Raw genomic sequence first — 10347 nt, 5'->3', positions numbered from 1 at the left:
TTCGCAAGCTTGGTTTGCGTGTTCTTGTCTGGTTCCCTCAGGAGCCTAAGCCAGGCCTCCCGGGATGGAGCAGGCAGAAGGTCTTCTGGAGGTGGATTATCCATACAGTCCCATAGGATGTGTTCGTCTGTTGGTATGTTACCGCAATGTAAGCAGTTGGGATCAGTGGGTTGTGTGGTAATTTTACACACAAGAATGGGGGTCGTGACGGTCCCACTTGGTGCTCTACGTAGGTTTCTGGCCTTTTGTATAGATTGGTGCCACTCGGTTGCCATGTAGGGTACCGCCTGTTTACATATAACGGTGGCCATATGGTAACGTGGCATATACCGGGTGTTTTTTTTAGAAGGTAAAATTTTTAAAGAAAGGTAGATTCCTTTAGATTTATTTTAACCCTGGGGCTATACTGAGGGCTACGGCGGACGCCAGGTAAGAGGCAAACTACTTTAATTAGTTCGCTGATTAACTGAATACGTTAATTAACTTTTATAATTTTCATTTTAGGGGATGTGTTGTACTAGCAGAATTCTAGATCGTCTTCCAAACAGTCCAGCCAAGAAAAAAATTTTTCGTGAATAAATTATTGCGCGCGTTACGAAGCGAGAAAACGTCACCCTGGTAGGCAGCTTCACACTGTAGCACAGCATCAGCGAGCGCCTGTGATGTAGTTCGCTCCGCCCTGCGCTTTGTGCCATTGCATTTTTGTTCCAGCGCGGCATTCCGTGAGGCCGCGGAGCGAATCGAAACAAGCAGAGAGAGCGCAGGCCGCCCGTCCGGGCTTCAGGTGATATCAGCCGTGTGACGCAAAGCGCAGGGCGGAGCGAACTACGTCAGAGGCGCTCACCGCCGCTGAGTTACGGTGTGAAGATGCCTACCAGGGTGACTTTTTCGCGCCTTGTAACGTGCGTGAAAAATTTTTAATTAAAATTGTTTTTTTCTCGGTTGGACTGCTTGCAGGACGATCTCCCATTCTGCGAATACAACGTAACGCCTAAATTAAAAATAGAAAAGTTTATTAACATATTTAGTTAATCAGCAAACTAATTAAAGCAGTTTTCCTCTTTCCTGGCGCAAGCCGTAGCCTCCAGTATAGCCCCAGTGCTAAAAAAAATCTAAAGGAATTTACCTTTTTAAAAAAATTTTGGACCTTCTAAAAGAAACACCCGGCATACGCTGTTGCTATAGAAGGTCATAGCGAGTAATTCCGGCAGTGCGATGTTGTCTGGAACAACCATTATACTGCCATGGACGGTCTTGTAGCTTGTTTAGTATGCGCCGTTGCTTTTATCTCATAGCAGCAATTTATTCTGTCATTGCTCCATTTCGTTTTTCCGGCTTCGTACGGGGTGACCTGGCACGTTAGCGTTTTATCGTGCCGCCTTCAGCAGTATGCACATTCCCATCAAGGCACGGCGCATCCTTTTCGTTCTGTGGTAGTGAAAAAATTTAAATTTGCACCGTAAAATTTTTCCCTGCCTTCATGTAGTCTTATTACCCGACAAAAAATGCGCTAACTCACACGTTTTTGTCTTGTTTTATTCAAAGGACCTCGCTTTGTAATAAGTGCGAGCCTCGTGACTCGACCTGCATATGAATTTTTTTTTTATATTGGATCATTCGCGAAGAACCACGGCTACTCTAGCCTCAAAGAGTGCTCCGGTTCTCTGCGGACATTTGTTTTTTAATACGAATATATCTCAGATTGGCATTTTTTAGAAGTTTATTTCTGCTGACAACACAATAGACAAAAACAGTAGTTTTACATGTAGCTAAGCAAGACGTGATTGCAGGCGAGGACATCCAAAGAGCAGAAGCGCACAGTTGAGGACACAAATAAGCATCTTGTTCCTTGAATTCTTCTGTAAGGGATGCATGCACCGGTGACATAGTAGGTGACGAAGCCGGCATTCCCTTAGTCAACTTTTATTTGCACGGGGAACGTCACGCATTCAAGAACGTCATTGTCATCCACAACCTCAAGCTTGACGTTAAGGTTCCCATCCTGAAAAGAAGAGGGAAACAATAAGATTGCTGAGTAAAAACTAACCGCGAGCTTTTAACGTGGTGCGTTGGAGCTGACGTTCAACTTGGACCCCGGGGGCACAGTGAAATTTCTGACTGGTCGACCACGATGTGGCTTCACCACCACATAACCTAGCACGGGGAATCGAAACACCCGACAACAGTTTCAAAATAGCACACAGATGATGTCACTACACAAATCGTCAATGGTCTGCAGGGTCGTAAAGCCATTCCACCACCGTTGCGTAGTGCGTCTCAGAAAAAATCGTCAACGCATTAACCCTTGGCCACTAAAGCACTTTATTTGTGTTGCATGTAAATACCTCTATACTCTATATACAGACGAGTAGAATTCTAATGCTCTATTGCACCTCACTCGCCCAAGCATCAAAACTACAGGAGCCAAATGCATGAGTCAAGCAGCGGCAACCATTCAGGAGGTTGATCCTGCGCAGCATAAACACCCCTCCCCAAGGAGCACTGTTCTCTGTATAAAGTTAGTTGAACGAGGCGGTTCCTTAAAGTGATTCATCATACAGCTCGTTCACAAGCTAAAAGTCCAATCAGCACTAACAGACCAGGAAGGTTCTTTCAAAGTGCGACAGTTTAGCATCATTATGCAGCTACCTCACACCACACTCTTGAGAGTACTTAATAGTCTTTGGATTTCTTGCTATCCCCCTCTCCTGCCCCATAAAAGCGCTAAAAATCCCATCGCACACGGTACGACCCGGACCAAATGATAATAGGCACCACGTTCTAAGACCACTCACTAACCAGCTCGAGTGTTTTTAGGCCCATTCAGGTAGCATGTCCCTCAATATATTATTCACACATGGTTGACTTTCTAAACTTTTAATGCGCACTCCATTAACAGGGAGGTTTTTTTCCCACAGTTTTCTCCGAGCTTTCTTAACATTACTTCTTTCCCGGCCCTCAAGTGGCAGCTAGTGCAGCCAACATCACAGGCTTTGCATTGTGCAGTGAACTTCGCCTTTGGAAGATGACTGTGGTTTGATCCATAAATTGTAGGGACAAGTTGGTTAATGTTTCGTTTTGCTTCCATTTGACTTTTTGTCATTGCTCGCCGCTCCCCGTGATATAGGCTGTGGGGCTGAAGTCACGCTGGCAGTAGCGGTAACATGCCAATAGTGCCATTCGCAAAATGAACTCCGTGTCCATGCTTTTATTTAATTTGAGATGCCTCCCTGGACTTTTACGAGCTACTTCCGTTTTGAAAAAAAAGCCACTCTGTGGTTGCTATGCGACCGATTAGTGACGACATGGTCTAAGTGGCAAGGCAGATGTGGATACGTTACTGTTTGTGCGGCTAGCGGCGGTGCTACGTTCAGGCCGGCCATACCCGTGGCTGGCGGTTTTCGCTCTTCACAATTGATGGTTCGGAGAGAACGAAAGTATGAATAAAACGTTCTAAACTACGGCCAGACAACTTGGCTGTCAGGGATAAACTTATCTGAACAGTCAACAATGTCAGCTGTCAGAGTCTCGGCACGTATTCCGAAGTGTCAGAAAAGTGGCAATGTGAACTCACCCCGAAATAAAGTTTTGCCAGAGCGTTGTCGGGCACGTCGAATGTCAAGAGGGCCGTGTAAGTTCCCGGAGCGACTGGACAAGTATTGCCCCAGTCTTGGTTGAGTGTCTTCTCTATTTCGGTTGTGCCACCGCACAACTTCAGCGTACTATTGGTGGAAGGAAAAAGAGAAGCACAAGAAATATCCTCAAAATAGACCGTACCCTTGCATTGCCCCTCTAGTTTAGCTCATCATCCCAACCAACCTCCCTACTCCCACTGTAGGACAAATGCCTTTCCCACTTAGCTTCAAATATGACAGTCATTTGCCAGCTGCAGGCAGTAGTAGCTCTCTTTCCAACAAAAGCCGCAAATGGCCGAATGAAATGTCATGTGCAGTCTAGCGAAGAACAAAAATATTAATTTACGTCGGGTTCGTTTGTTGTCATTGAAGTGCCAGTTCGCACTTTAAAAAGTCATAAGAGGTGTCTTAGGGGAGGTGATCACTAATTTTTAACCGAAGGCTTTTTGAGGTAAATAGCAGCTTTCTTCTTTATAAAGTACCATTGCTGGCAGACGTTAGAAAACTGAGGTGTCACGTTAACTATTAAAGCGAATAACTGAAATCTAATGGATAACTTTTTAACTACTACCGATAGGCACCTGACTTCAATTATCGATTTGTAGCCGGCTGTTAGTAATCGCTGTATCAGCTTTAGAATTTCGAAAACTCGATTACTCTCGCCGCTTTGGCTGAACTAATTTTGGCTACATTCAGCCTCAATACATGCACCTTCAAGAAGCATGCAGGCAAAGCAACCCCTCCGATGCTCGTAACTAGTGGAAATATCCAATTTTTGTCAAGCCACAGCGCCGTGGGCAATCGCGTTTTCGAAAGAATAAAACCTAATATATCTATTACCAGCGGACGGCAACAAAGCTCTAATTACAATCAGGCGCCTATCACTAATAGTTAAAAGGATAACTTTTAGGGTTTAGTTAATAACTTGAATAGTTAACACGATTCGCCTGTTTGTTCATGTCCACCAACACCGATATTACTCTATCGCACAGAGCCTCCTTAGCTCGAAAGCCCTATCTTTAAATATTAGTGCTCAGTTTTCTCCGAAACACCTGGTATTTTAATGATAGAGTGAGTTGTCCACTGAGCAGCTTTCGGGCTATGCTTTTAGAAGAGTAATTTTGAGCTACTTTTTGAGACAAGCGCAAAGACAGATATGATAGGACACAGGCGGGGTGTGTGTTTCAGTGAGCTTAGTTGAATTGAAGTCAGACGCTCATCCGCTCGTCTCTGTGTGGTCTTCTGAAAAAAGTAACGCTGAATTACTTTTCTAGAAACAATACATCACCATGTAGTCCGGCAACGTCTTTATTGAATTACATGTGCTACTCGGAATATATAGCAACATTAGTTAAAGAATATCAAGTGCAACGCCGAAGGCTAACAGAGTCGTCTAATTGTGACGTGGTTGGCTGAAAATGTTTGAAGCATTTCAATGCATGGAACTCCATTTAGTGAGCTGTTAATGCAACAAATAAAAAGTCAGATTAGATTCAGGCGTAGGAAATGCGAATGCATTCTCTTTCACTCCAAAATATATTTCATTTCTGATTGTATTCCAAGACCGGCTTCGACACTACGCAAAATCTACCAGAGTTTGAGATTTTGGTGAGTTCGTGCGACACGACCGGTGGAGTGGCGCGGACGTTAACTTCAGAAATTGTTAGATCGAAGGAGTTTCGGGGCCCTGCAACCAGTTTTATTAAAGTGCCCGGATTCTTCAAAAATTGAAACAAGGTGAAATAAAACGTTTGGTTGAAGCAGCGAACTAAACTCCCTACAGGGATCACGCAAAAAGAACGGAAACAATACGTGATTTTGTTTTAACTTTGAACAAGTTCAAAAGGCCGAACGTTTTTTGGCGTTGGGCCTCTACTCACGTTGCAGTGATGTGCATTTTCTCTGGTATTTTTGAGAAGAACTTTATTCGGCTTAGGTGTTCCGTCAATTTATTAAATTACTTTGAAATTGTGGAATTAAATTAACTGGTACCTCGGCCTGCGATGGACCGACTAAGTGCGCAGTATTTTTCAGACGGCTCAAAATCTGGGTTTGATTCTGCGATAAAGAGCAAATAAATGTTGCACAAAACAATGTCGATATTCTCTGCGACTAACTTAGTAGAGTTCGTGACAATTCTATACCAGTTTTCGCCCGTCGCCTTCCGGTAGACTGCGCTAGATTGGACAGGTTAGGAAAACGAAACCGCGTTGTCAAAACTGCGTTGGACTAAAATGAAATAGGAGCATAGAGTGTGGGGAGAAATCAGCAGGAGCGTGGCCATTCTGTGCGTTCTTCGGTGCGCGCAGTGTTAAGTTCTTTTGCTAAATTGCAATAAGATGCATACATTCGCGCGCTTTGAGTCCTCTTGAAGTAAAAGCTGTAGTGAAAATTTACATCTCGCGCTCACACTCTCTGTGTTGTTTTCATTATTGGCTAGTCGCTGTGTCGTATTTTCTGGTAGATATGCTATGACGAGTTATGCGTCGTAAAGATCTCAAAGATATCTGCGTTGGCTTAATTTTCTTTCCAAAGAAGTGTCTCTTTAGTTTGTATCTTATACCGAAGCAGCACAGGTAGTCGTCCCAATATTGTAAATGGATGGCTTCACTCTGGTACTTTTAGGGCCGGCATTTGTCAATACGTTTGCAATATTGGGCCTGTTACCGGCGCTGCTTTGGTAGTATGCGTTGGTGCCGTGAGGTGTAGTCTCAGCAATTGTTGAGCACATTCCGTCAAACAGAGGAAGCCTTGCGGAGATTCCCAAAAGTTCACGCAGTGATTACGTGCGCATTCGTTCGCACTGAGGGAGGGCTTTGTTGGGTTTTGGGGAACGGTCCTTTATTACCCAAAGTTTAGGCGTCGTTCTTGAACATGCTTCTAATTTCTCTTTTGCTAAATCTATACTTATCGAAAAAAAAAATTGAGTACTTACCACGGCAAAATTGAAGGAAGACAGGGAAGCTGCTGGCCGTCAGCTTTGTAAAGTGAAATCTTGAGGAGCGGGTTTTTGGTAACCTCTTGGGTTACAAGGACCGTGCCATAGAATTTCGGTGATTTACCCAACTCAGCGTCTGTGACGGTGATGTTCTCGATCTGGACGACGGGGTTAGTGATACCTAGAAGGCAAGGTCAGTTTAAAAAAAGGAAAATCAAATATGCTATTTTTTCATCTTGTTTCTACTCGTTAAAAGCCAAAGTCGTCAGATCAGTTCAGTGTTTATTACTCGAATGCAAGCCTGCATGAAGAGACACGAGTGTGCAAACTTTCGGTTGGGTTGTTATTGAATCACTTAACCCTGCTCTACGTCATCGAGTATGCTAACTTGTATATCACATCCTTCTCGAAAAAGAGGAGATCAAAGTAGATGCAACCGAAGCCTGCCTGTAGATGTGTTTTACCAAAGGTGAAGCTATATGGCAACAGCATAAAAAGTTTTAGGTACAAAATATTTCACGCTTTTCAAGCGAATAAACAAAGCTTAGCTGCTTACTCGTCACCGAGGCATCATTCATGGCGCATTCTAGTTTATATGCCTGAAATATGTATTCATTTACGTGCTAAATCCTCTCGAGTTAAGTAATCTCAGAAATTAAATGGGTCTACCGCCCTGCGAATGAAGCCTTTAAGTTATGGTGCATCACGTTACGCTTTAAAATCCTTCGAAGGATACTTTTAAGTATAACCATTGTGTCTCATGCCGACTTCACATGTCGCTACTAATAAATGTTTAAAACGCAGCTAATAGCTGTATACAGCTTGGTTCGTTGCTCAAACTTCTACTTCACTAAGTGCTCTTCTGTGCTTCAAGTCGCAATCGCCGTCCGCGACGACTTTGGTTTTCTGCAGAATGGCACAAACTGACCCTTAATTTTCTGGGGTTCAGGGTATTTTTTTTTCTAAGATTTAGTTAAGTGTGCTTTTCTAAATTGATCGGATTGATTCATATTAACGATCAAAGGTTTCGCACGGGCATATTTTTGTGACATTATTGATCTCAGAAATCACTTGAATGTTGCTTCTCGCAGGCGTCCTTTGTCGGATGTGTCCTTTTACGTACACAACGCTTAGGTAATGTGCTTTGTTTTATCTGTGTTGAGGCTGATGAGAAATAAGCCAGTTAATTTATCTCACTTATACAGAGGTAGACGCTACCTACCACAACGCCACTACTGAAGGAATTGAAGGTATTGAAGGAATAAACAGGGAATTTCACCTAAGATGCCGGGCAATTTTTACACCCAGCTTTTTTGGGTTTGAAGAGCGTGGTCTTCGGCAAAGCATTGTCGAGGTTTTGTTTACATCGCGCCAAAATAAATGCGCTCTCGGGAAACTGGCAGGCAAAAAAATACTTCCAGTGCACGTAACTCGTTTAAATAGCCTAGACTTGTTGGGCAGCGGTGCGGAGGGTAACCATGTTTTAAATCATAAAAACTGATATGGACATTACTTACTGTGGGCTACACACCTCTCAATAAATCAGGATACTAACAGTAATGATTAAAATTTGACTATTTACTATTATTTCATCATACTTCTAGTTAGCATTTCTTAGGTGCATTTTGATACTCTGCACCGTTCAAAATGCTATGCGCAATGAAGTGGTATTCTAACTCAAAAAGCATTTTTTTAATTGCAGAATATCTGAGTTGAAGCATGCGGTACGTTTAAGAAACATATATATTACGTTTTCTTCAAAGACGTGTTCTTGACAATGAACATAGAGAAAACACGCGGCAATAAAAATTTTATCATTATTTGAATAACATTTTCAGCACGCAGTCTCGGTGGGAAAGTCCTAAAGTAGTGATCTTACCCGGTTTTTGAAGCTTCATTGATATGAATGATTTCACTTATCAGGCCAGTCTTGTCCTTAACTGAATATAAAACCAACACCGTTCAGATGGGCTGCCCAGTGTTCAACCCAGGCTAATTGTAGCCACTTCACAAGACCTAAGGTAATTCTTTCGTTCTATGCCTTAACCAGAATACGCGGTAAATGGTCTTACCTGGACATTGCGTTATCGCAGGATTCTGGGTGGAACAGGAAGCCTGGTGGAAAACCACCAAAAAGCCGAGAACAGTGATGGCGAACATCCCGGAATCGAATGCCAGTTGAACTGGTGCAGAAGTATGGCATCGCTAGTCTTTTTAAACGGCAGTCGCTACCGGAATTCAGCACGTCAGCGGCGGGGTTAACACCCTTCGAGAGGAAAACCGAACCTTATGCAAGGATTTTACGTGGTGTACTGACGACAGACTCGGCTAAAATATCGTTCATCGAACCAGCAGGGTAGAAGTCCTGGGCACGTGGATAATTGTTTACTTTATTTCTACAACTCCTCGTGCCCTTTAGGGGCGCTTACGAGAGGAACAGATAAGCATAAAAGATAACACGCGCAAATAAAAGCTCGTCATTTGAGTTTTATTTCACTCTTGGTCGGCGCAGCTCTACTAAAGAAACTCCGTTAAGCGGATATACTTGGACGTAAATGCAGTGTTGTCATAGGAAGTTGAACGTTCTCACTAAAGTTTAATTGCTGATGAACAAAGTAAGCTTTTGCGCGTTTTGCTATCTTCTTTGTCTTGGTTGTTCATAACAGTTGACGAGAGAGATCTGGTTGGTTTATGGTTGGTTTATGGGGTTTAACGTCCCAAAGCGACTAAGGCTATGAGAGACGCCGGAGTGGAGGGCTCCGGAAATTTCGACCACCTGGGGTTCTTTAACGTGCACTGACATCGCACAGTACACGGGCCTCTAGAATTTCTCCTCCAAAGAAATTCTAGCCGCCGCGGCCGGGATCGAACCCGCGTCTTTCGGGACAGCAGCCGAGCACCGTAACCGCTGAGCCACCGCGGCGGTCTGGTCATTAAATTGTAAGGAGGTGGGTAAGACTGGACCAGATTTTAGATGAGCTTATGTTTGAGGGACAGCGGCAGTCTTATCAGGGCCTAAAATAGTTTTCTAATCTGTATGATAAATCATTTACGCTGTCTAATGCAAAGCGGCAGATGTTTGTGCTAATAGTGTGAAGAATTTGAATTGACCACTCCTGTAGTCTAACCAAAAATAATCCGTCAGTAGCAGCTACAATGTAAAGGCAGTAATAAGGTGGAAAGTTGGGCGAATTGAATCTTATTGGTGTAAAGGCAGTAATGTAAAGGCAGTTGAATAGGCTGAGTTTCAGGATTAGGTGGGACCTGTCTTGCCCAGCGTGCGTGTGGTACTCTCAGATCATGGTACTCTCCGATCATGCAGATCATGAATGACAGTTTAGCAATATTCCTCAAGAGAAAAGTACAAAACAGATGTATCTTGCCGGTACTCACCTAAGGGGCACAAACGTGGAGGCTAACAAAGAGGGTTCAGCTTAAATTAAGGACTACACAGCGAGCTATGGAAAGAAAAATGACAGGTGTAACGTTAAGAGACCGGAAGCGGGAGGAGTGGGTGAGGGAACAAACGCGGGTTTATGACATCTTAGTCGAAATCAAGAGGAAGAAATGGGCTTGGGTAGGGCATGTAATGCGAAGGCAAGATAACCACTGGTCTTTAAGAGTAACGGATTGGATTCCAAGAGAAGGCAAGCATAGCAAGGGGCGCCAGAAAATTAAGTGAGCCAAGTGAAAATTAAGCCAACCTCAAAAAGTAGGTACTCCAACTGTAAGGGAGTAATTACTCCCTTATTACAAATCTACTCCACCTTGGGG

The 10347-nt window shown here is 43.5% G+C and overlaps 1 protein-coding gene across 1 annotated transcript; it reads right to left on the bottom strand.

Annotated features, from left to right (window-relative positions):
- Nucleotides 1-1912: 1912 nt before the first annotated feature.
- Nucleotides 1913-8733, bottom strand: LOC149330368 (uncharacterized). The gene is made up of 4 exons (XM_089560245.1): nucleotides 8646-8733; nucleotides 6571-6754; nucleotides 3575-3722; nucleotides 1913-2002 (listed from the first exon to the last, which is right to left on the bottom strand). The coding sequence occupies exons 1-4, from the start codon at nucleotides 8731-8733 to the stop codon at nucleotides 1913-1915; spliced, it is 510 nt and encodes a 169-aa protein (XP_089416371.1).
- Between the last annotated feature and the right edge of the window lie 1614 nt (nucleotides 8734-10347).

The sequence above is a fragment of the Amblyomma mixtum genome, chromosome 9 (assembly GCF_055824585.1).
Source record: "Amblyomma mixtum isolate Tamu chromosome 9, ASM5582458v1, whole genome shotgun sequence".
Lineage (NCBI taxonomy): Eukaryota > Metazoa > Arthropoda > Arachnida > Ixodida > Ixodidae > Amblyomma > Amblyomma mixtum.
The sequence above is the reverse complement of the archived record's forward strand: the minus strand, read 5'-3'. Positions and strand labels throughout refer to the sequence as shown.

Bases quoted from the DNA above. Each gene is read 5' to 3' on its own strand.
- LOC149330368 (XM_089560245.1), bottom strand. From the start codon at position 8,733: ATGTTCGCCATCACTGTTCTCGGCTTTTTGGTGGTTTTCCACCAGGCT. The intron at 6,755-8,645 runs GTAAGACCATTT...CTTGCCTTCTAG, and splicing joins TGCGATAACGCAATGTCCAG to GTATCACTAACCCCGTCGTC. The intron at 3,723-6,570 runs GTAAGTACTCAA...TTCCACCAATAG, and splicing joins CTTCCTTCAATTTTGCCGTG to TACGCTGAAGTTGTGCGGTG.